Source organism: Lates calcarifer, linkage group LG15 (genome assembly GCF_001640805.2).
Source record: "Lates calcarifer isolate ASB-BC8 linkage group LG15, TLL_Latcal_v3, whole genome shotgun sequence".
In the NCBI taxonomy this organism is placed as follows: Eukaryota; Metazoa; Chordata; class Actinopteri; family Centropomidae; genus Lates; species Lates calcarifer.
This window is the reverse complement of record NC_066847.1, coordinates 28989806-29014252: the sequence shown is the minus strand read 5'-3', so window position 1 is coordinate 29014252 and position 24447 is coordinate 28989806. Positions and strand designations below refer to the sequence as shown.

The 24447-nt window shown below is 38.4% G+C and overlaps 4 protein-coding genes across 51 annotated transcripts in view; 1 reads left to right on the top strand and 3 right to left on the bottom strand.

The window, feature by feature from the left end:
* The window catches only part of plecb (plectin b), a 165884-nt gene that overhangs the window by 1088 nt on the left and 140349 nt on the right, over positions 1-24447 (top strand). For 2 of the 40 annotated variants that reach the window (XM_051075828.1, XM_051075804.1), the window contains 2 exons: positions 3469-3554; positions 21676-21761. In XM_051075828.1, coding sequence (XP_050931785.1) covers positions 3539-3554; positions 21676-21761 — 102 coding nt within the window. In that variant the 5' untranslated portion in view covers positions 3469-3538. Of the gene's footprint in view, positions 1-3468; positions 3555-7111; positions 7198-10754; positions 10841-14400; positions 14487-18038; positions 18125-21672; positions 21762-24447 lie in introns of those variants that run through there. The other 38 variants (XM_051075823.1, XM_051075799.1, XM_051075826.1 and 35 more) reach the window with 31 other exon arrangements.
* Positions 58-22765, bottom strand: LOC108887813 (hepcidin-like). Of its 9 annotated transcripts, none has more exons than XM_051075840.1 (3): positions 15300-15500; positions 548-625; positions 58-283 (listed from the first exon to the last, which is right to left on the bottom strand). In XM_051075840.1, exons 1-3 carry the CDS (start codon positions 15384-15386, stop codon positions 170-172), a joined length of 279 nt encoding a protein of 92 aa, XP_050931797.1. In that variant the 5' UTR covers positions 15387-15500; the 3' UTR covers positions 58-169. The 9 variants fall into 9 exon arrangements, with proteins under 9 accessions (XP_050931797.1, XP_050931794.1, XP_050931798.1 ...); XM_051075837.1 differs by lacking the exon at positions 15300-15500 and adding an exon at positions 725-926; XM_051075841.1 differs by lacking the exons at positions 58-283; positions 548-625; positions 15300-15500 and adding exons at positions 3701-3926; positions 4191-4268; positions 11654-11854.
* On the bottom strand, positions 7344-8210 carry LOC108887803 (hepcidin). Its single transcript, XM_018683362.2, has 3 exons — positions 8011-8210; positions 7834-7911; positions 7344-7569 (listed from the first exon to the last, which is right to left on the bottom strand). The coding sequence occupies exons 1-3, from the start codon at positions 8095-8097 to the stop codon at positions 7456-7458; spliced, it is 279 nt and encodes a 92-aa protein (XP_018538878.1). The 5' UTR covers positions 8098-8210; the 3' UTR covers positions 7344-7455.
* LOC108887824 (hepcidin-like) lies at positions 18271-19139 on the bottom strand. The gene is made up of 3 exons (XM_018683415.2): positions 18938-19139; positions 18761-18838; positions 18271-18496 (listed from the first exon to the last, which is right to left on the bottom strand). The coding sequence occupies exons 1-3, from the start codon at positions 19022-19024 to the stop codon at positions 18383-18385; spliced, it is 279 nt and encodes a 92-aa protein (XP_018538931.1). The 5' UTR covers positions 19025-19139; the 3' UTR covers positions 18271-18382.

The following is a 24447-nucleotide window of genomic DNA, read 5'->3' as shown; positions in this document are numbered from 1 at the left end:
ATGCTCTCATGAACTGTCAACTGTGCATATTGACTGTTAAAGCAACACTTTCACACATTATACATTGATAAAATATAACTTTATTGTGATGATACACTGTAGTGTTGACATATCAGATCACTGAGCATACATGAACTTGACCAAATCCACTAACATCATCAGATAATTCTCAGAATTTGCAGCAAACACCGCAGCCTCTCATCCCTGAGCAACAGTTACAGCACAAACGGCACTTTTTTGCAGCAGGGCCGCTCTGACGCTTCTGTCTGAAGTTATATGGCATCTGTGTGACAGACAAGACATGAGAAGGTGTTCATCTCCAACATTATCAGTCATGCTGTTTATCCTCTCTCCTTTTATATTATAAAGAGTGTGGTCCAGACCTGCTCTAGATGAAGTTGCGATAACTTCTGTTATGCTTTGGCGTTATGTAAATAAAATGTACTTGGCTGAACTTGACCCGTTATGTGGGCAGTAGAAATGCATCCACTTACAATAGAGTTGGCTAATGGTATTTGGCCTAATTCATTCAGTTAACTGAACGTACCATCCATGAATCCACTGCTGTCTCTTCATGTTCAGCAACTGGATTGTCATTGCTCATTAGCTCCTCCAGCTCTTGTACCTGTTAATGAATTTTGGACATTTAGGAACAATGTCTTAGCATTCTGACAAAACTCTGATAGGCAATAAGCAAAAGAAATGGTTTAGGTCATGATCTTACCCCAGTGAATGTGAAGGCAGAACTCTCCTGAATGCAAATGATGGCGAGCACGACGGCCACTGCAACTGCAACACTGAATGTCTTCATCTTCAGAGGGTTTGAGTGGTTTAAGTTGTTCAATTGATGAGAATTCTTCAGATCTGTTGGTGACTCTTGTCAGCTCTTTTGAGTTGCTCCTCTGGTGGATGCTGGAGTGTGGAAGACGTGCTGCTATTTATACCCCTCTGGTCCACTGTTGCCCCATCACTGACAGCATGTGCCTTCTTCCAGGAATGGGCTTGCATCTCTCCATGTGCGATGCAAGGAACAGAAGTGGGAAATATCCAAGTTATGGGAATGGGAATGGGAACTCCCATACCTCTGTGTCAACTATGGGCTGCTACAATATGACTACAGTCTTTCTGTGCAATAACTAAAAATCCCCTCTTTCACTTCACTCTCACTTATGGAAAATGGTGTTCACCTGTGTGCTTGGCTTATGAGACCACAATATCAGTGTCAACCAACAGTGCCATCTATGGTTCAACATCTAATGGAATTTACACTTTTTTTTTTTTTTTTTTTAACGAGAGTGAGCCTACATTTATTTGAACTATTACACCTATTATGAACTAGTACACTATGTCCTGTCATGATAAACATCTTGTATTTGCCAGCCATATGCATTTTCAGCAGTAGAATAGTTTTTCTTTTTTAATCATATGTGGAAGTTTTATAGTCATCCACACCAGATTCTGGCTTTAACAGAGACAGTTACTCAAAACAGCCTCAGTGCTTCATGGTATGGATTCCACAAGATGTTTGAAAGATTCCTTTCAGGTTCTGGTCCATGTTGACATGATTGCATTGCATAATTTCTGCAGGTTTGTCAGTCTAGTCAATCAGTCTGCCAGTACTCCTCTGACCTCTGTCATCAACAAGGTGTTTCCATCCACAGAACTGCTGCTCACTGGATGTTGCTGTTTTTCGCACGTCAATGACAACAGTCATGCCGAGTTCAAAGCCACTGAGATCATGTTTTTCCCCATTCTTATGTTTGATATGAACATTAACTGAATGATTTCATGTAGTGCACCACTGCCACATGATTTGCTGACTGGATAATTGCATGAATAAGCGAGTTCCTAATAAAGTGCTCACCTGTTGTAAATCGAACCATGACATGTAAACAGAAAAATATCACGAATGAATGTAATGACAGTGATATCATAATAATCTAATTGTTAACAAAATCACAGACTGAGCACTGAAATATTAATCATATTTGAATTTTTCTCATCACCTGATTCATCTGTCATTCCAGAATGAAATGATTGTGAACAAATACCTACTTAATAGTAATAAAAATGAAATGAACCAAAAATATTGATATAAAGTGATCAGCTGTGTGCTGCTGCTACAGATAAAATCGGGGGTTATCTGAGCTACCTTGTGCAACAACAAAAATCCCCCAGAGTATTCTCACTTCATCTCATTTACTGACATCTCTGCTGGGTTGTGTGATTGCTTCAGGTGACCATGTTAGAATCAACAAACATCAGTGATAAAGTGTCAGATTTTTTGTAATATGAAACATGACTTGATTTCCAAACTTTCATCTGATATTAAAACTAATTAAAACTGTCATTGAAATAGCAAAAATGTCACAAAAAACCCGGTGAAAGACGTATGTTGATATAAATATATGATATAATGTTTATTGATAAAAGAGACAAACATCATTTGACAATCTGTACCCTAGACATGAAGCTTGCTAATACTTCAGCTCTGGTGTAGCTCACTGGATTAATTTCAATTAAAAAGGAATCAGTCAATTAAAGCAATGGTTTGATTGATGCTTCTATCAGTCAACACAGTTTAAGGCAGAAAAAAGACACTAGATTAGGTGACTATGTAGACTATGCAGTTGAGAAAAGCATGTGACAAAAAACTGTTAAGTCTAAAGCAAAGTATAATTTGTCGTGAAATATTTCCAGTAAGTAGATGTAGAACTGACTGAAGCTGGCAGTGTTACCAGAGGGAGAAAACTACTAAGTTGTCCAATAGCTTTGAGAGAGAAGTTATCAGTGGGAGGAACTTTGTTGGGTTATTTTACTTGGGTTATTGTTATTTTACTTCAGGGAATGTCATAGAACAAGACCCGCCAGGGTGTAGTGTGTGTGACTTGGAGTGAATATACTGTAGTTAGTAGTAAGGAGCTGTTTAGCTGCTGACTTCTGTTGGTTTAATTGTGGCCTAGAAGCTAAGCTAAGTGCTACATTTATAGCCCCTGCTACAGCTCAAGTAAAACTCCCAAGGTGATTTGCATTGATAAAACTGATGAATGAACTGTGAATTTGTGACTGCACAACAGTTTTTTCAAAATTGAGAAGAAAATTGAAAAAGACAGTGGAGACTGTTTAGCGGCTAAATGTTTGTCATAGCTGATGTTATTCATTGTTCTAGTATGAAGTAATAAAGAAACATATTTTTGTTAATATGTATTAAGAAAAATATGCACAGACAAGCAAAACTGAACAAAGTTCTTTGCAAATACATACTTTTTTTGTACTACCTTCATAAGTCAGTGATCGTGAGTTTAGTGCGGCTTGAAGATCTTGCTGCTCTTTATAGAGTGTGCTAATGCCAGTCTCCTTTCCAAATCCAGTGAACCAAGAGAAGCTGTAACCAAACCAACGCCTGAGATCCTCTGCTTAAGTCTATTATAACAATACCTAATGTAATGCTGTTTCTGTTTTTTCCAGCACCAGACAGTGGGCAGACATTTGAGAAAACAGTAGGAGAGCAGAGAGAAGATGACGAGAGACACTGGAAATGGAGCGAGAAACAGGTGACATACATGATATAAAAGTGTAGATCGGGACTGTGCACATAAAGTGCATCAGATGTTTTTTATAGACTATAAGATACCTTGTGTTTATGCTCTCATGAACTGTCAACTGTGCATATTGACTGTTAAAGCAACACTTTCACACATTATACATTGATAAAATATAACTTTATTGTGATGATACACTGTAGTGTTGACATATCAGATCACTGAGCATACATGAACTTGACCAAATCCACTAACATCATCAGATAATTCTCAGAATTTGCAGCAAACACCGCAGCCTCTCATCCCTGGGCAACAGTTACAGCACAAACGGCACTTTTTTGCAGCAGGGCCGCTCTGACGCTTCTGTCTGAAGTTATATGGCATCTGTGTGACAGACAAGACATGAGAAGGTGTTCATCTCCAACATTATCAGTCATGCTGTTTATCCTCTCTCCTTTTATATTATAAAGAGCATGGTCCAGACCTGCTCTAGATGAAGTTGCGATAACTTCTGTTATGCTTTGGTGTTATGTAAATAAAATGTACTTGGCTGAACTTGACCCGTTATGTGGGCAGTAGAAATGCATCCACTTACAATAGAGTTGGCTAATGGTATTTGGCCTAATTCATTCAGTTAACTGAACGTACCATCCATGAATCCACTGCTGTCTCTTCATGTTCAGCAACTGGATTGTCATTGCTCATTAGCTCCTCCAGCTCTTGTACCTGTTAATGAATTTTGGACATTTAGGAACAATGTCTTAGCATTCTGACAAAACTCTGATAGGCAATAAGCAAAAGAAATGGTTTAGGTCATGATCTTACCCCAGTGAATGTGAAGGCAGAACTCTCCTGAATGCAAATGATGGCGAGCACGACGGCCACTGCAACTGCAACACTGAATGTCTTCATCTTCAGAGGGTTTGAGTGGTTTAAGTTGTTCAATTGATGAGATTTCTTCAGATCTGTTGGTGACTCTTGTCAGCTCTTTTGAGTTGCTCCTCTGGTGGATGCTGGAGTGTGGAAGACGTGCTGCTATTTATACCCCTCTGGTCCACTGTTGCCCCATCACTGACAGCATGTGCCTTCTTCCAGGAATGGGCTTGCATCTCTCCATGTGCGATGCAAGGAACAGAAGTGGGAAATATCCAAGTTATGGGAATGGGAATGGGAACTCCCATACCTCTGTGTCAACTATGGGCTGCTACAATATGACTACAGTCTTTCTGTGCAATAACTAAAAATCCCCTCTTTCACTTCACTCTCACTTATGGAAAATGGTGTTCACCTGTGTGCTTGGCTTATGAGACCACAATATCAGTGTCAACCAACAGTGCCATCTATGGCTCAACATCTAATGGAATTTACACTTTTTTTTTTTTTTTTTTTAACGAGAGTGAGCCTACATTTATTTGAACTATTACACCTATTATGAACCAGTACACTATGTCCTGTCATGATGAACATCTTGTATTTGCCAACCATATGCATTTTCAGCAGTAGAATAGTTTTTCTTTTTTAATCATACGTGGAAGTTTTATAGTCATCCACACCAGATTCTGGCTTTAACAGAGACAGTTACTCAAAACAGCCTCAGTGCTTCATGGTATGGATTCCACAAGATGTTTGAAAGATTCCTTTCAGGTTCTGGTCCATGTTGACATGATTGCATTGCATAATTTCTGCAGGTTTGTCAGTCTAGTCAATCAGTCTGCCAGTACTCCTCTGACCTCTGTCATCAACAAGGTGTTTCCATCCACAGAACTGCTGCTCACTGGATGTTGCTGTTTTTCGCACGTCAATGACAACAGTCATGCCGAGTTTAAAGCCACTGAGATCATGTTTTTCCCCATTCTTATGTTTGATATGAACATTAACTGAATGATTTCATGTAGTGCACCACTGCCACATGATTTGCTGACTGGATAATTGCATGAATAAGCGAGTTCCTAATAAAGTGCTCACCTGTTGTAAATCGAACCATGACATGTAAACAGAAAAATATCACGAATGAATGTAATGACAGTGATATCATAATAATCTAATTGTTAACAAAATCACAGACTGAGCACTGAAATATTAATCATATTTGAATTTTTCTCATCACCTGATTCATCTGTCATTCCAGAATGAAATGATTGTGAACAAATACCTACTTAATAGTAATAAAAATGAAATGAACCAAAAATATTGATATAAAGTGATCAGCTGTGTGCTGCTGCTACAGATAAAATCGGGGGTTATCTGAGCTACCTTGTGCAACAACAAAAATCCCCCAGAGTATTCTCACTTCATCTCATTTACTGACATCTCTGCTGGGTTGTGTGATTGCTTCAGGTGACCATGTTAGAATCAACAAACATCAGTGATAAAGTGTCAGATTTTTTGTAATATGAAACATGACTTGATTTCCAAACTTTCATCTGATATTAAAACTAATTAAAACTGTCATTGAAATAGCAAAAATGTCACAAAAAACCCGGTGAAAGACGTATGTTGATATAAATATATGATATAATGTTTATTGATAAAAGAGACAAACATCATTTGACAATCTGTACCCTAGACATGAAGCTTGCTAATACTTCAGCTCTGGTGTAGCTCACTGGATTAATTTCAATTAAAAAGGAATCAGTCAATTAAAGCAATGGTTTGATTGATGCTTCTATCAGTCAACACAGTTTAAGGCAGAAAAAAGACACTAGATTAGGTGACTATGTAGACTATGCAGTTGAGAAAAGCATGTGACAAAAAACTGTTAAGTCTAAAGCAAAGTATAATTTGTCGTGAAATATTTCCAGTAAGTAGATGTAGAACTGACTGAAGCTGGCAGTGTTACCAGAGGGAGAAAACTACTAAGTTGTCCAATAGCTTTGAGAGAGAAGTTATCAGTGGGAGGAACTTTGTTGGGTTATTTTACTTGGGTTATTGTTATTTTACTTCAGGGAATGTCATAGAACAAGACCCGCCAGGGTGTAGTGTGTGTGACTTGGAGTGAATATACTGTAGTTAGTAGTAAGGAGCTGTTTAGCTGCTGACTTCTGTTGGTTTAATTGTGGCCTAGAAGCTAAGCTAAGTGCTACATTTATAGCCCCTGCTACAGCTCAAGTAAAACTCCCAAGGTGATTTGCATTGATAAAACTGATGAATGAACTGTGAATTTGTGACTGCACAACAGTTTTTTCAAAATTGAGAAGAAAATTGAAAAAGACAGTGGAGACTGTTTAGCGGCTAAATGTTTGTCATAGCTGATGTTATTCATTGTTCTAGTATGAAGTAATAAAGAAACATATTTTTGTTAATATGTATTAAGAAAAATATGCACAGACAAGCAAAACTGAACAAAGTTCTTTGCAAATACATACTTTTTTTGTACTACCTTCATAAGTCAGTGATCGTGAGTTTAGTGCGGCTTGAAGATCTTGCTGCTCTTTATAGAGTGTGCTAATGCCAGTCTCCTTTCCAAATCCAGTGAACCAAGAGAAGCTGTAACCAAACCAACGCCTGAGATCCTCTGCTTAAGTCTATTATAACAATACCTAATGTAATGCTGTTTCTGTTTTTTCCAGCACCAGACAGTGGGCAGACATTTGAGAAAACAGTAGGAGAGCAGAGAGAAGATGACGAGAGACACTGGAAATGGAGCGAGAAACAGGTGACATACATGATATAAAAGTGTAGATCGGGACTGTGCACATAAAGTGCATCAGATGTTTTTTATAGACTATAAGATACCTTGTGTTTATGCTCTCATGAACTGTCAACTGTGCATATTGACTGTTAAAGCAACACTTTCACACATTATACATTGATAAAATATAACTTTATTGTGATGATACACTGTAGTGTTGACATATCAGATCACTGAGCATACATGAACTTGACCAAATCCACTAACATCATCAGATAATTCTCAGAATTTGCAGCAAACACCGCAGCCTCTCATCCCTGGGCAACAGTTACAGCACAAACGGCACTTTTTTGCAGCAGGGCCGCTCTGACGCTTCTGTCTGAAGTTATATGGCATCTGTGTGACAGACAAGACATGAGAAGGTGTTCATCTCCAACATTATCAGTCATGCTGTTTATCCTCTCTCCTTTTATATTATAAAGAGTGTGGTCCAGACCTGCTCTAGATGAAGTTGCGATAACTTCTGTTATGCTTTGGCGTTATGTAAATAAAATGTACTTGGCTGAACTTGACCCGTTATGTGGGCAGTAGAAATGCATCCACTTACAATAGAGTTGGCTAATGGTATTTGGCCTAATTCATTCAGTTAACTGAACGTACCATCCATGAATCCACTGCTGTCTCTTCATGTTCAGCAACTGGATTGTCATTGCTCATTAGCTCCTCCAGCTCTTGTACCTGTTAATGAATTTTGGACATTTAGGAACAATGTCTTAGCATTCTGACAAAACTCTGATAGGCAATAAGCAAAAGAAATGGTTTAGGTCATGATCTTACCCCAGTGAATGTGAAGGCAGAACTCTCCTGAATGCAAATGATGGCGAGCACGACGGCCACTGCAACTGCAACACTGAATGTCTTCATCTTCAGAGGGTTTGAGTGGTTTAAGTTGTTCAATTGATGAGATTTCTTCAGATCTGTTGGTGACTCTTGTCAGCTCTTTTGAGTTGCTCCTCTGGTGGATGCTGGAGTGTGGAAGACGTGCTGCTATTTATACCCCTCTGGTCCACTGTTGCCCCATCACTGACAGCATGTGCCTTCTTCCAGGAATGGGCTTGCATCTCTCCATGTGCGATGCAAGGAACAGAAGTGGGAAATATCCAAGTTATGGGAATGGGAATGGGAACTCCCATACCTCTGTGTCAACTATGGGCTGCTACAATATGACTACAGTCTTTCTGTGCAATAACTAAAAATCCCCTCTTTCACTTCACTCTCACTTATGGAAAATGGTGTTCACCTGTGTGCTTGGCTTATGAGACCACAATATCAGTGTCAACCAACAGTGCCATCTATGGTTCAACATCTAATGGAATTTACACTTTTTTTTTTTTTTTTTTTAACGAGAGTGAGCCTACATTTATTTGAACTATTACACCTATTATGAACTAGTACACTATGTCCTGTCATGATGAACATCTTGTATTTGCCAGCCATATGCATTTTCAGCAGTAGAATAGTTTTTCTTTTTTAATCATACGTGGAAGTTTTATAGTCATCCACACCAGATTCTGGCTTTAACAGAGACAGTTACTCAAAACAGCCTCAGTGCTTCATGGTATGGATTCCACAAGATGTTTGAAAGATTCCTTTCAGGTTCTGGTCCATGTTGACATGATTGCATTGCATAATTTCTGCAGGTTTGTCAGTCTAGTCAATCAGTCTGCCAGTACTCCTCTGACCTCTGTCATCAACAAGGTGTTTCCATCCACAGAACTGCTGCTCACTGGATGTTGCTGTTTTTCGCACGTCAATGACAACAGTCATGCCGAGTTCAAAGCCACTGAGATCATGTTTTTCCCCATTCTTATGTTTGATATGAACATTAACTGAATGATTTCATGTAGTGCACCACTGCCACATGATTTGCTGACTGGATAATTGCATGAATAAGCGAGTTCCTAATAAAGTGCTCACCTGTTGTAAATCGAACCATGACATGTAAACAGAAAAATATCACGAATGAATGTAATGACAGTGATATCATAATAATCTAATTGTTAACAAAATCACAGACTGAGCACTGAAATATTAATCATATTTGAATTTTTCTCATCACCTGATTCATCTGTCATTCCAGAATGAAATGATTGTGAACAAATACCTACTTAATAGTAATAAAAATGAAATGAACCAAAAATATTGATATAAAGTGATCAGCTGTGTGCTGCTGCTACAGATAAAATCGGGGGTTATCTGAGCTACCTTGTGCAACAACAAAAATCCCCCAGAGTATTCTCACTTCATCTCATTTACTGACATCTCTGCTGGGTTGTGTGATTGCTTCAGGTGACCATGTTAGAATCAACAAACATCAGTGATAAAGTGTCAGATTTTTTGTAATATGAAACATGACTTGATTTCCAAACTTTCATCTGATATTAAAACTAATTAAAACTGTCATTGAAATAGCAAAAATGTCACAAAAAACCCGGTGAAAGACGTATGTTGATATAAATATATGATATAATGTTTATTGATAAAAGAGACAAACATCATTTGACAATCTGTACCCTAGACATGAAGCTTGCTAATACTTCAGCTCTGGTGTAGCTCACTGGATTAATTTCAATTAAAAAGGAATCAGTCAATTAAAGCAATGGTTTGATTGATGCTTCTATCAGTCAACACAGTTTAAGGCAGAAAAAAGACACTAGATTAGGTGACTATGTAGACTATGCAGTTGAGAAAAGCATGTGACAAAAAACTGTTAAGTCTAAAGCAAAGTATAATTTGTCGTGAAATATTTCCAGTAAGTAGATGTAGAACTGACTGAAGCTGGCAGTGTTACCAGAGGGAGAAAACTACTAAGTTGTCCAATAGCTTTGAGAGAGAAGTTATCAGTGGGAGGAACTTTGTTGGGTTATTTTACTTGGGTTATTGTTATTTTACTTCAGGGAATGTCATAGAACAAGACCCGCCAGGGTGTAGTGTGTGTGACTTGGAGTGAATATACTGTAGTTAGTAGTAAGGAGCTGTTTAGCTGCTGACTTCTGTTGGTTTAATTGTGGCCTAGAAGCTAAGCTAAGTGCTACATTTATAGCCCCTGCTACAGCTCAAGTAAAACTCCCAAGGTGATTTGCATTGATAAAACTGATGAATGAACTGTGAATTTGTGACTGCACAACAGTTTTTTCAAAATTGAGAAGAAAATTGAAAAAGACAGTGGAGACTGTTTAGCGGCTAAATGTTTGTCATAGCTGATGTTATTCATTGTTCTAGTATGAAGTAATAAAGAAACATATTTTTGTTAATATGTATTAAGAAAAATATGCACAGACAAGCAAAACTGAACAAAGTTCTTTGCAAATACATACTTTTTTTGTACTACCTTCATAAGTCAGTGATCGTGAGTTTAGTGCGGCTTGAAGATCTTGCTGCTCTTTATAGAGTGTGCTAATGCCAGTCTCCTTTCCAAATCCAGTGAACCAAGAGAAGCTGTAACCAAACCAACGCCTGAGATCCTCTGCTTAAGTCTATTATAACAATACCTAATGTAATGCTGTTTCTGTTTTTTCCAGCACCAGACAGTGGGCAGACATTTGAGAAAACAGTAGGAGAGCAGAGAGAAGATGACGAGAGACACTGGAAATGGAGCGAGAAACAGGTGACATACATGATATAAAAGTGTAGATCGGGACTGTGCACATAAAGTGCATCAGATGTTTTTTATAGACTATAAGATACCTTGTGTTTATGCTCTCATGAACTGTCAACTGTGCATATTGACTGTTAAAGCAACACTTTCACACATTATACATTGATAAAATATAACTTTATTGTGATGATACACTGTAGTGTTGACATATCAGATCACTGAGCATACATGAACTTGACCAAATCCACTAACATCATCAGATAATTCTCAGAATTTGCAGCAAACACCGCAGCCTCTCATCCCTGGGCAACAGTTACAGCACAAACGGCACTTTTTTGCAGCAGGGCCGCTCTGACGCTTCTGTCTGAAGTTATATGGCATCTGTGTGACAGACAAGACATGAGAAGGTGTTCATCTCCAACATTATCAGTCATGCTGTTTATCCTCTCTCCTTTTATATTATAAAGAGTGTGGTCCAGACCTGCTCTAGATGAAGTTGCGATAACTTCTGTTATGCTTTGGCGTTATGTAAATAAAATGTACTTGGCTGAACTTGACCCGTTATGTGGGCAGTAGAAATGCATCCACTTACAATAGAGTTGGCTAATGGTATTTGGCCTAATTCATTCAGTTAACTGAACGTACCATCCATGAATCCACTGCTGTCTCTTCATGTTCAGCAACTGGATTGTCATTGCTCATTAGCTCCTCCAGCTCTTGTACCTGTTAATGAATTTTGGACATTTAGGAACAATGTCTTAGCATTCTGACAAAACTCTGATAGGCAATAAGCAAAAGAAATGGTTTAGGTCATGATCTTACCCCAGTGAATGTGAAGGCAGAACTCTCCTGAATGCAAATGATGGCGAGCACGACGGCCACTGCAACTGCAACACTGAATGTCTTCATCTTCAGAGGGTTTGAGTGGTTTAAGTTGTTCAATTGATGAGATTTCTTCAGATCTGTTGGTGACTCTTGTCAGCTCTTTTGAGTTGCTCCTCTGGTGGATGCTGGAGTGTGGAAGACGTGCTGCTATTTATACCCCTCTGGTCCACTGTTGCCCCATCACTGACAGCATGTGCCTTCTTCCAGGAATGGGCTTGCATCTCTCCATGTGCGATGCAAGGAACAGAAGTGGGAAATATCCAAGTTATGGGAATGGGAATGGGAACTCCCATACCTCTGTGTCAACTATGGGCTGCTACAATATGACTACAGTCTTTCTGTGCAATAACTAAAAATCCCCTCTTTCACTTCACTCTCACTTATGGAAAATGGTGTTCACCTGTGTGCTTGGCTTATGAGACCACAATATCAGTGTCAACCAACAGTGCCATCTATGGCTCAACATCTAATGGAATTTACACTTTTTTTTTTTTTTTTTTTAACGAGAGTGAGCCTACATTTATTTGAACTATTACACCTATTATGAACTAGTACACTATGTCCTGTCATGATGAACATCTTGTATTTGCCAGCCATATGCATTTTCAGCAGTAGAATAGTTTTTCTTTTTTAATCATACGTGGAAGTTTTATAGTCATCCACACCAGATTCTGGCTTTAACAGAGACAGTTACTCAAAACAGCCTCAGTGCTTCATGGTATGGATTCCACAAGATGTTTGAAAGATTCCTTTCAGGTTCTGGTCCATGTTGACATGATTGCATTGCATAATTTCTGCAGGTTTGTCAGTCTAGTCAATCAGTCTGCCAGTACTCCTCTGACCTCTGTCATCAACAAGGTGTTTCCATCCACAGAACTGCTGCTCACTGGATGTTGCTGTTTTTCGCACGTCCAATGACAACAGTCATGCCGAGTTTCAAAGCCACTGAGATCATGTTTTTCCCCATTCTTATGTTTGATATGAACATTAACTGAATGATTTCATGTAGTGCACCACTGCCACATGATTTGCTGACTGGATAATTGCATGAATAAGCGAGTTCCTAATAAAGTGCTCACCTGTTGTAAATCGAACCATGACATGTAAACAGAAAAATATCACGAATGAATGTAATGACAGTGATATCATAATAATCTAATTGTTAACAAAATCACAGACTGAGCACTGAAATATTAATCATATTTGAATTTTTCTCATCACCTGATTCATCTGTCATTCCAGAATGAAATGATTGTGAACAAATACCTACTTAATAGTAATAAAAATGAAATGAACCAAAAATATTGATATAAAGTGATCAGCTGTGTGCTGCTGCTACAGATAAAATCGGGGGTTATCTGAGCTACCTTGTGCAACAACAAAAATCCCCCAGAGTATTCTCACTTCATCTCATTTACTGACATCTCTGCTGGGTTGTGTGATTGCTTCAGGTGACCATGTTAGAATCAACAAACATCAGTGATAAAGTGTCAGATTTTTTGTAATATGAAACATGACTTGATTTCCAAACTTTCATCTGATATTAAAACTAATTAAAACTGTCATTGAAATAGCAAAAATGTCACAAAAAACCCAGGTGAAAGACGTATGTTGATATAAATATATGATATAATGTTTATTGATAAAAGAGACAAACATCATTTGACAATCTGTACCCTAGACATGAAGCTTGCTAATACTTCAGCTCTGGTGTAGCTCACTGGATTAATTTCAATTAAAAAGGAATCAGTCAATTAAAGCAATGGTTTGATTGATGCTTCTATCAGTCAACACAGTTTAAGGCAGAAAAAAGACACTAGATTAGGTGACTATGTAGACTATGCAGTTGAGAAAAGCATGTGACAAAAAACTGTTAAGTCTAAAGCAAAGTATAATTTGTCGTGAAATATTTCCAGTAAGTAGATGTAGAACTGACTGAAGCTGGCAGTGTTACCAGAGGGAGAAAACTACTAAGTTGTCCAATAGCTTTGAGAGAGAAGTTATCAGTGGGAGGAACTTTGTTGGGTTATTTTACTTGGGTTATTGTTATTTTACTTCAGGGAATGTCATAGAACAAGACCCGCCAGGGTGTAGTGTGTGTGACTTGGAGTGAATATACTGTAGTTAGTAGTAAGGAGCTGTTTAGCTGCTGACTTCTGTTGGTTTAATTGTGGCCTAGAAGCTAAGCTAAGTGCTACATTTATAGCCCCTGCTACAGCTCAAGTAAAACTCCCAAGGTGATTTGCATTGATAAAACTGATGAATGAACTGTGAATTTGTGACTGCACAACAGTTTTTTCAAAATTGAGAAGAAAATTGAAAAAGACAGTGGAGACTGTTTAGCGGCTAAATGTTTGTCATAGCTGATGTTATTCATTGTTCTAGTATGAAGTAATAAAGAAACATATTTTTGTTAATATGTATTAAGAAAAATATGCACAGACAAGCAAAACTGAACAAAGTTCTTTGCAAATACATACTTTTTTTGTACTACCTTCATAAGTCAGTGATCGTGAGTTTAGTGCGGCTTGAAGATCTTGCTGCTCTTTATAGAGTGTGCTAATGCCAGTCTCCTTTCCAAATCCAGTGAACCAAGAGAAGCTGTAACCAAACCAACGCCTGAGATCCTCTGCTTAAGTCTATTATAACAATACCTAATGTAATGCTGTTTCTGTTTTTTCCAGCACCAGACAGTGGGCAGACATTTGAGAAAACAGTAGGAGAGCAGAGAGAAGATGACGAGAGACACTGGAAATGGAGCGAGAAACAGGTGACATACATGATATAAAAGTGTAGATCGGGACTGTGCACATAAAGTGCATCAGATGTTTTTTATAGACTATAAGATACCTTGTGTTTATGCTCTCATGAACTGTCAACTGTGCATATTGACTGTTAAAGCAACACTTTCACACATTATACATTGATAAAATATAACTTTATTGTGATGATACACTGTAGTGTTGACATATCAGATCACTGAGCATACATGAACTTGACCAAATCCACTAACATCATCAGATAATTCTCAGAATTTGCAGCAAACACCGCAGCCTCTCATCCCTGGGCAACAGTTACAGCACAAACGGCACTTTTTTGCAGCAGGGCCGCTCTGACGCTTCTGTCTGAAGTTATATGGCATCTGTGTGACAGACAAGACATGAGAAGGTGTTCATCTCCAACATTATCAGTCATGCTGTTTATCCTCTCTCCTTTTATATTATAAAGAGTGTGGTCCAGACCTGCTCTAGATGAAGTTGCGATAACTTCTGTTATGCTTTGGCGTTATGTAAATAAAATGTACTTGGCTGAACTTGACCCGTTATGTGGGCAGTAGAAATGCATCCACTTACAATAGAGTTGGCTAATGGTATTTGGCCTAATTCATTCAGTTAACTGAACGTACCATCCATGAATCCACTGCTGTCTCTTCATGTTCAGCAACTGGATTGTCATTGCTCATTAGCTCCTCCAGCTCTTGTACCTGTTAATGAATTTTGGACATTTAGGAACAATGTCTTAGCATTCTGACAAAACTCTGATAGGCAATAAGCAAAAGAAATGGTTTAGGTCATGATCTTACCCCAGTGAATGTGAAGGCAGAACTCTCCTGAATGCAAATGATGGCGAGCACGACGGCCACTGCAACTGCAACACTGAATGTCTTCATCTTCAGAGGGTTTGAGTGGTTTAAGTTGTTCAATTGATGAGATTTCTTCAGATCTGTTGGTGACTCTTGTCAGCTCTTTTGAGTTGCTCCTCTGGTGGATGCTGGAGTGTGGAAGACGTGCTGCTATTTATACCCCTCTGGTCCACTGTTGCCCCATCACTGACAGCATGTGCCTTCTTCCAGGAATGGGCTTGCATCTCTCCATGTGCGATGCAAGGAACAGAAGTGGGAAATATCCAAGTTATGGGAATGGGAATGGGAACTCCCATACCTCTGTGTCAACTATGGGCTGCTACAATATGACTACAGTCTTTCTGTGCAATAACTAAAAATCCCCTCTTTCACTTCACTCTCACTTATGGAAAATGGTGTTCACCTGTGTGCTTGGCTTATGAGACCACAATATCAGTGTCAACCAACAGTGCCATCTATGGCTCAACATCTAATGGAATTTACACTTTTTTTTTTTTTTTTTTTAACGAGAGTGAGCCTACATTTATTTGAACTATTACACCTATTATGAACTAGTACACTATGTCCTGTCATGATGAACATCTTGTATTTGCCAGCCATATGCATTTTCAGCAGTAGAATAGTTTTTCTTTTTTAATCATACGTGGAAGTTTTATAGTCATCCACACCAGATTCTGGCTTTAACAGAGACAGTTACTCAAAACAGCCTCAGTGCTTCATGGTATGGATTCCACAAGATGTTTGAAAGATTCCTTTCAGGTTCTGGTCCATGTTGACATGATTGCATTGCATAATTTCTGCAGGTTTGTCAGTCTAGTCAATCAGTCTGCCAGTACTCCTCTGACCTCTGTCATCAACAAGGTGTTTCCATCCACAGAACTGCTGCTCACTGGATGTTGCTGTTTTTCGCACGCCAATGACAACAGTCATGCCGAGTTCAAAGCCACTGAGATCATGTTTTTCCCCATTCTTATGTTTGATATGAACATTAACTGAATGATTTCATGTAGTGCACCACTGCCACATGATTTGCTGACTGGATAATTGCATGAATAAGCGAGTTCCTAATAAAGTGCTCACCTGTTGTAAATCGAACCATGACATGTAAACAGAAAAATATCACGAATTAATGTAATGACAGTGATATCATAATAATCTAATTGTTAACAAAATCACAGACTGAGCACTAAAATATTAATCATATTTGAATTTTTCTCATCACCTGATTCATCTGTCATTCCAGAATGAAATGATTGTGAACAAATACCTACTTAATAGTAATAAAAATGAAATGAACCAAAAATATTGATATAAAGTGATCAGCTGTGTGCTGCTGCTACAGATAAAATCGGGGGTTATCTGAGCTACCTTGTGCAACAACAAAAATCCCCCAGAGTATTCTCACTTCATCTCATTTACTGACATCTCTGCTGGGTTGTGTGATTGCTTCAGGTGACCATGTTAGAATCAACAAACATCAGTGATAAAGTGTCAGATTTTTTGTAATATGAAACATGACTTGATTTCCAAACTTTCATCTGATATTAAAACTAATTAAAACTGTCATTGAAATAGCAAAAATGTCACAAAAAACCCAGTGAAAGACGTATGTTGATATAAATATATGATATAATGTTTATTGATAAAAGAGACAAACATCATTTGACAATCTGTACCCTAGACATGAAGCTTGCTAATACTTCAGCTCTGGTGTAGCTCACTGGATTAATTTCAATTAAAAAGGAATCAGTCAATTAAAGCAATGGTTTGATTGATGCTTCTATCAGTCAACACAGTTTAAGGCAGAAAAAAGACACTAGATTAGGTGACTATGTAGACTATGCAGTTGAGAAAAGCATGTGACAAAAAACTGTTAAGTCTAAAGCAAAGTATAATTTGTCGTGAAATATTTCCAGTAAGTAGATGTAGAACTGACTGAAGCTGGCAGTGTTACCAGAGGGAGAAAACTACTAAGTTGTCCAATAGCTTTGAGAGAGAAGTTATCAGTGGGAGGAACTTTGTTGGGTTATTTTACTTGGGTTATTGTTATTTTACTTCAGGGAATGTCATAGAACAAGACCCGCCAGGGTGTAGTGTGTGTGACTTGGAGTGAATATACTGTAGTTAGTAGTAAGGAGCTGTTTAGCTGCTGACTTCTGTTGGTTTAATTGTGGCCTAGAAGCTAAGCGCTACATTTATAGCCCCTGCTACAGCTCAAGTAAAACTCCCAAGGTGATTTGCATTGATAAAACTGATGAATGAACTGTGAATTTGTGACTGCACAACAGTTTTTTCAAAATTGAGAAGAAAATTGAAAAAGACAGTGGAGACTGTTTAGCGGCTAAATGTTTGTCATAGCTGATGTTATTCATTGTTCTAGTATGAAGTAATAAAGAAACATATTTTTGTTAATATGTATTAAGAAAAATATGCACAGACAAGCAAAACTGAACAAAGTTCTTTGCAAATACATACTTTTTTTGTACTACCTTCATAAGTCAGTGATCGTGAGTTTAGTGCGGCTTGAAGATCTTACTGCTCTTTATAGAGTGTGCTAATGCCAGTCTCCTTTCCAAATCCAGTGAACCAAGAGAAGCTGTAACCAAACCAACGCCTGAGATCCTCTGCTTAAGTCTATTATAACAATACCTAATGTAATGCTGTTTCTGTTTTTTCCAGCACCAGACAGTGGGCAGACATTTGAGAAAACAGTAGGAGAGCAGAGAGAAGATGACGAGAGACACTGGAAATGGAGCGAGAAACAGGTGACATACATGATATAAAAGTGTAGATCGGGACTGTGCACATAAAGTGCATCAGATGTTTTTTATAGACTATAAGATACCTTGTGTTTATGCTCTCATGAACTGTCAACTGTGCATATTGACTGTTAAAGCAACACTTTCACACATTATACATTGATAAAATATAACTTTATTGTGATGATACACTGTAGTGTTGACATATCAGATCACTGAGCATACATGAACTTGACCAAATCCACTAACATCATCAGATAATTCTCAGAATTTGCAGCAAACACCGCAGCCTCTCATCCCTGAGCAACAGTTACAGCACAAACGGCACTTTTTTGCAGCAGGGCCGCTCTGATGCTTCTGTCTGAAGTTATATGGCATCTGTGTGACAGACAAGACATGAGAAGGTGTTCATCTCCAACATTATCAGTCATGCTGTTTATCCTCTCTCCTTTTATATTATAAAGAGTGTGGTCCAGACCTGCTCTAGATGAAGTTGCGATAACTTCTGTTATGCTTTGGCGTTATGTAAATAAAATGTACTTGGCTGAACTTGACCCGTTATGTGGGCAGTAGAAATGCATCCACTTACAATAGAGTTGGCTAATGGTATTTGGCCTAATTCATTCAGTTAACTGAACGTACCATCCATGAATCCACTGCTGTCTCTTCATGTTCAGCAACTGGATTGTCATTGCTCATTAGCTCCTCCAGCTCTTGTACCTGTTAATGAATTTTGGACATTTAGGAACAATGTCTTAGCATTCTGACAAAACTCTGATAGGCAATAAGCAAAAGAAATGGTTTAGGTCATGATCTTACCCCAGTGAATGTGAAGGCAGAACTCTCCTGAATGCAAATGATGGCGAGCACGACGGCCACTGCAACTGCAACACTGAATGTCTTCATCTTCAGAGGGTTTGAGTGGTTTAAGTTGTTCAATTGATGAGAATTCTTCAGATCTGTTGGTGACTCTTGTCAGCTCTTTTGAGTTGCTCCTCTGGTGGATGCTGGAGTGTGGAAGACGTGCTGCTATTTATACCCCTCTGGTCCACTGTTGCCCCATCACTGACAGCATGTGCCTTCTTCCAGGAATGGGCTTGCATCTCTCCATGTGCGATGCAAGGAACAGAAGTGGGAAATATCCAAGTTATGGGAATGGGAATGGGAACTCCCATACCTCTGTGTCAACTATGGGCTGCTACAATATGACTACAGTCTTTCTGTGCAATAACTAAAAATCCCCTCTTTCACTTCACTCTCACTTATGGAAAATGGTGTTCACCTGTGTGCTTGGCTTATGAGACCACAATATCAGTGTCAACCAACAGTGCCATCTATGGTTCAACATTTAATGGAATTTAGACTTTTTTTTTTTAACAAGAGAGTGAGCCTACATTTATTTGAACTATTACACCTATTATGAACTAGTACACTATGTCCTGTCATGATGAACATCTTGTATTTGCCAGCCATATGCATTTTCAGCAGTAGAATAGTTTTTCTTTTTTAATCATACGTGGAAGTTTTATAGTCATCCACACCAGATTCTGGCTTTAACAGAGACAGTTACTCAAAACAGCCTCAGTGCTTCATGGTATGGATTCCACAAGATGTTTGAAAGATTCCTTTCAGGTTCTGGTCCATGTTGACATGATTGCATTGCATAATTTCTGCAGGTTTGTCAGTCTAGTCAATCAGTCTGCCAGTACTCCTCTGACCTCTGTCATCAACAAGGTGTTTCCATCCACAGAACTGCTGCTCACTGGATGTTGCTGTTTTTCGCACGTCAATGACAACAGTCATGCCGAGTTCAAAGCCACTGAGATCATGTTTTTCCCCATTCTTATGTTTGATATGAACATTAACTGAATGATTTCATGTAGTGCACCACTGCCACATGATTTGCTGACTGGATAATTGCATGAATAAGCGAGTTCCTAATAAAGTGCTCACCTGTTGTAAATCGAACCATGACATGTAAACAGAAAAATATCACGAATGAATGTAATGACAGTGATATCATAATAATCTAATTGTTAACAAAATCACAGACTGAGCACTGAAATATTAATCATATTTGAATTTTTCTCATCACCTGATTCATCTGTCATTCCAGAATGAAATGATTGTGAACAAATACCTACTTAATAGTAATAAAAATGAAATGAACCAAAAATATTGATATAAAGTGATCAGCTGTGTGCTGCTGCTACAGATAAAATCGGGGGTTATCTGAGCTACCTTGTGCAACAACAAAAATCCCCCAGAGTATTCTCACTTCATCTCATTTACTGACATCTCTGCTGGGTTGTGTGATTGCTTCAGGTGACCATGTTAGAATCAACAAACATTAGTGATAAAGTGTCAGATTTTTTGTAATATGAAACATGACTTGATTTCCAAACTTTCATTTGATATTAAAACTAATTAAAACTGTCATTGAAATAGCAAAAATGTCACAAAAAACCCGGTGAAAGACGTATGTTGATATAAATATATGATATAATGTTTATTGATAAAAGAGACAAACATCATTTGACAATCTGTACCCTAGACATGAAGCTTGCTAATACTTCAGCTCTGGTGTAGCTCACTGGATTAATTTCAATTAAAAAGGAATCAGTCAATTAAAGCAATGGTTTGATTGATGCTTCTATCAGTCAACACAGTTTAAGGCAGAAAAAAGACACTAGATTAGGTGACTATGTAGACTATGCAGTTGAGAAAAGCATGTGACAAAAAACTGTTAAGTCTAAAGCAAAGTATAATTTGTCGTGAAATATTTCCAGTAAGTAGATGTAGAACTGACTGAAGCTGGCAGTGTTACCAGAGGGAGAAAACTACTAAGTTGTCCAATAGCTTTGAGAGAGAAGTTATCAGTGGGAGGAACTTTGTTGGGTTATTTTACTTGGGTTATTGTTATTTTACTTCAGGGAATGTCATAGAACAAGACCCGCCAGGGTGTAGTGTGTGTGACTTGGAGTGAATATACTGTAGTTAGTAGTAAGGAGCTGTTTAGCTGCTGACTTCTGTTGGTTTAATTGTGGCCTAGAAGCTAAGCTAAGTGCTACATTTATAGCCCCTGCTACAGCTCAAGTAAAACTCCCAAGGTGATTTGCATTGATAAAACTGATGAATGAACTGTGAATTTGTGACTGCACAACAGTTTTTTCAAAATTGAGAAGAAAATTGAAAAAGACAGTGGAGACTGTTTAGCGGCTAAATGTTTGTCATAGCTGATGTTATTCATTGTTCTAGTATGAAGTAATAAAGAAACATATTTTTGTTAATATGTATTAAGAAAAATATGCACAGACAAGCAAAACTGAACAAAGTTCTTTGCAAATACATACTTTTTTTGTACTACCTTCATAAGTCAGTGATCGTGTGTTTAGTGCGGCTTGAAGATCTTACTGCTCTTTATAGAGTGTGCTAATGCCAGTCTCCTTTCCAAATCCAGTGAACCAAGAGAAGCTGTAACCAAACCAACGCCTGAGATCCTCTGCTTAAGTCTATTATAACAATACCTAATGTAATGCTGTTTCTGTTTTTTCCAGCACCAGACAGTGGGCAGACATTTGAGAAAACAGTAGGAGAGCAGAGAGAAGATGACGAGAGACACTGGAAATGGAGCGAGAAACAGGTGACATACATGATATAAAAGTGTAGATCGGGACTGTGCACATAAAGTGCATCAGATGTTTTTTATAGACTATAAGATACCTTGTGTTTATGCTCTCATGAACTGTCAACTGTGCATATTGACTGTTAAAGCAACACTTTCACACATTATACATTGATAAAATATAACTTTATTGTGATGATACACTGTAGTGTTGACATATCAGATCACTGAGCATACATGAACTTGACCAAATCCACTAACATCATCAGATAATTCTCAGAATTTGCAGCAAACACCGCAGCCTCTCATCCCTGGGCAACAGTTACAGCACAAACGGCACTTTTTTGCAGCAGGGCCGCTCTGACGCTTCTGTCTGAAGTTATATGGCATCTGTGTGACAGACAAGACATGAGAAGGTGTTCATCTCCAACATTATCAGTCATGCTGTTTATCCTCTCTCCTTTTATATTATAAAGAGTGTGGTCCAGACCTGCTCTAGATGAAGTTGCGATAACTTCTGTTATGCTTTGGCGTTATGTAAATAAAATGTACTTGGCTGAACTTGACCCGTTATGTGGGCAGTAGAAATGCATCCACTTACAATAGAGTTGGCTAATGGTATTTGGCCTAATTCATTCAGTTAACTGAACGTACCATCCATGAATCCACTGCTGTCTCTTCATGTTCAGCAACTGGATTGTCATTGCTCATTAGCTCCTCCAGCTCTTGTACCTGTTAATGAATTTTGGACATTTAGGAACAATGTCTTAGCATTCTGACAAAACTCTGATAGGCAATAAGCAAAAGAAATGGTTTAGGTCATGATCTTACCCCAGTGAATGTGAAGGCAGAACTCTCTTCAAGAGAAATGATGGCAAGCATGACGGCCACTGCAACTGCAACACTGAATGTCTTCATCTTCAGAGAATAGAATTGGATTGAACAAGATTTCTTTGGTTGTCTTGGTGACTCTTGTCACCTCTTTTGAGTTACTCCTCTGTTTGATGGTTGAATGTCCAAAATGTGCTGGTATTTATAGTCACTTGGGCCTCTGTTGCTTCATCATGGGCAGCACAGTACCTGCTTTCAAGAGAAGGTTTGCTGGGAGGGATGCTGGGAATGGGAAAGTGAAATTATCTATGTGTATTTGTCCATTCCATCAAGTCTGTGACATCAAGTCTCTACTTCCACTGATCAAACTTGCCCGTTTCCAGGAATGGGCTTTGCGTCAACCCATGGGTTATTTTGGGAATAGGACTCATTCAGTTTTTGACTGTGGGCCATATTCTTTGTTCCATAACATCAAATCAACTATGGATTTTTATTTATTATATCACAGGTACTGTACTCATACCTTGGAAAAACAGAACAAAATTAAAATTCCCGCCACAAGGTGAAAAGGCTAATTAAGTCTTAGTATTGCATGGATAACACTTTTTTGACCGATAGTATGTGGAAAATCCTCCACCAAGAAAAGGGGAACCCTGTTGAATCTCTTTTGCTCATTGTGAAAGATGCAATTGAACCAAATGAATCCTCTTGAGCTGCAGAGAAGATGACAAGATTAAATGCCCCTATTCAAGTTTAATTGTCTCAGGTGTTATTGCTCTGAAACTATATGCCCCTATTTGATATGATTTTGATATAACCTCTGCTTTCTCTGTCTCTCTTGCTCAGCAATCTAAGTGATTTTTCCAAAATCTTCAACAAAATATTTCCATGACTGTTTTGGGGAGACCTAGCCTTATGAGCACTCCCTATGATTGGACGTCTTTGTCAAGAATACCAGCACTCAAATTTTGTTCAGTTCTACAAAGATATTTTATTGCAATTTATTGATTATTTCATCAGTTTATGTGGTTAAGATGAAAACATTTGGGATATTTGATATTAATAGTGGGAAAAGGCGAGCCAGACTTTAAAAAATCTGGCACCTGAGGAGTCCTGTCCTCATATTTGGTGACCCAAGTAGAATGTGAACATCGTATGACCCTGAGCAAGACCTTCTCTTCTTAGCTCTGATGGTTTGAGAATGTGGAGATAAGTCGGTGGCAGGTGCTCAGTAGGTTGATAATACTTTATTAATGAATCACAGATGTAAATGGCTAAGATTTGAGTTGGTTTGTATCTGTTAGAACATAAAGATCTTATAAGCACAAACACAATATAACATAACTTTCCATGGGAGGTGGTGTACGTATGTTTCAATCCCTGTTTTGTGTATATGCCATGGTTAAAAATGAGGCCCCAGCAGACAGATTGATCTCAGCAGGCACATATCTCTCATATGCCACTCAGGCATTTACCCTATTGTTTCAACATCAGCGTACATGCTTTCCTGCCTCAATCCTCTTCCTACCAACCTTTTTATTTAATAAATGTAACCTCTCAAATGAACTTTTACTCCCTAACAGCTTGATTTACACCAAAACCACCTCATTAAACACCTCCCCTCTAAGATCGACATTGTACCTCTCATAGCAATAGCTTTAGCCCCACAGGCATAGTAGTACCCTGTGTCTTACATCTTACCTCAGAAGTGAGCCATGTCACTGACAGTGCTGGTACTTCATCTGCATTTCTATGTGTAAATAAATATGAGAACTGGTGACTTTTTAGTGTCATGAACAGCACATGACAGCCGCAGCTTTGTCCAAATGCAGTATCACTTTCCAGGCTCAGATGCCCTTGTGAGCCTTAGGTT

What these genes read in the sequence shown, in the direction of transcription:
- LOC108887803 (XM_018683362.2), bottom strand. Translation starts at nt 8,097, where the DNA reads ATGAAGACATTCAGTGTTGCAGTTGCAGTGGCCGTCGTGCTCGCCATC. An exon ending in CTGCCTTCACATTCACTGGG is followed by an intron (nt 7,912 to 8,010) that starts GTAAGATCATGA and finishes ATTCATTAACAG; the next exon opens with GTACAAGAGCTGGAGGAGCT. An exon ending in CAGCAGTGGATTCATGGATG is followed by an intron (nt 7,570 to 7,833) that starts GTACGTTCAGTT and finishes TCTGTCACACAG; the next exon opens with ATGCCATATAACTTCAGACA.
- LOC108887813 (XM_018683401.2), bottom strand. Translation starts at nt 22,661, where the DNA reads ATGAAGACATTCAGTGTTGCAGTTGCAGTGGCCGTCATGCTTGCCATC. An exon ending in CTGCCTTCACATTCACTGGG is followed by an intron (nt 22,476 to 22,574) that starts GTAAGATCATGA and finishes ATTCATTAACAG; the next exon opens with GTACAAGAGCTGGAGGAGCT. An exon ending in CAGCAGTGGATTCATGGATG is followed by an intron (nt 22,134 to 22,397) that starts GTACGTTCAGTT and finishes TCTGTCACACAG; the next exon opens with ATGCCATATAACTTCAGACA.
- LOC108887824 (XM_018683415.2), bottom strand. Translation starts at nt 19,024, where the DNA reads ATGAAGACATTCAGTGTTGCAGTTGCAGTGGCCGTCGTGCTCGCCATC. An exon ending in CTGCCTTCACATTCACTGGG is followed by an intron (nt 18,839 to 18,937) that starts GTAAGATCATGA and finishes ATTCATTAACAG; the next exon opens with GTACAAGAGCTGGAGGAGCT. An exon ending in CAGCAGTGGATTCATGGATG is followed by an intron (nt 18,497 to 18,760) that starts GTACGTTCAGTT and finishes TCTGTCACACAG; the next exon opens with ATGCCATATAACTTCAGACA.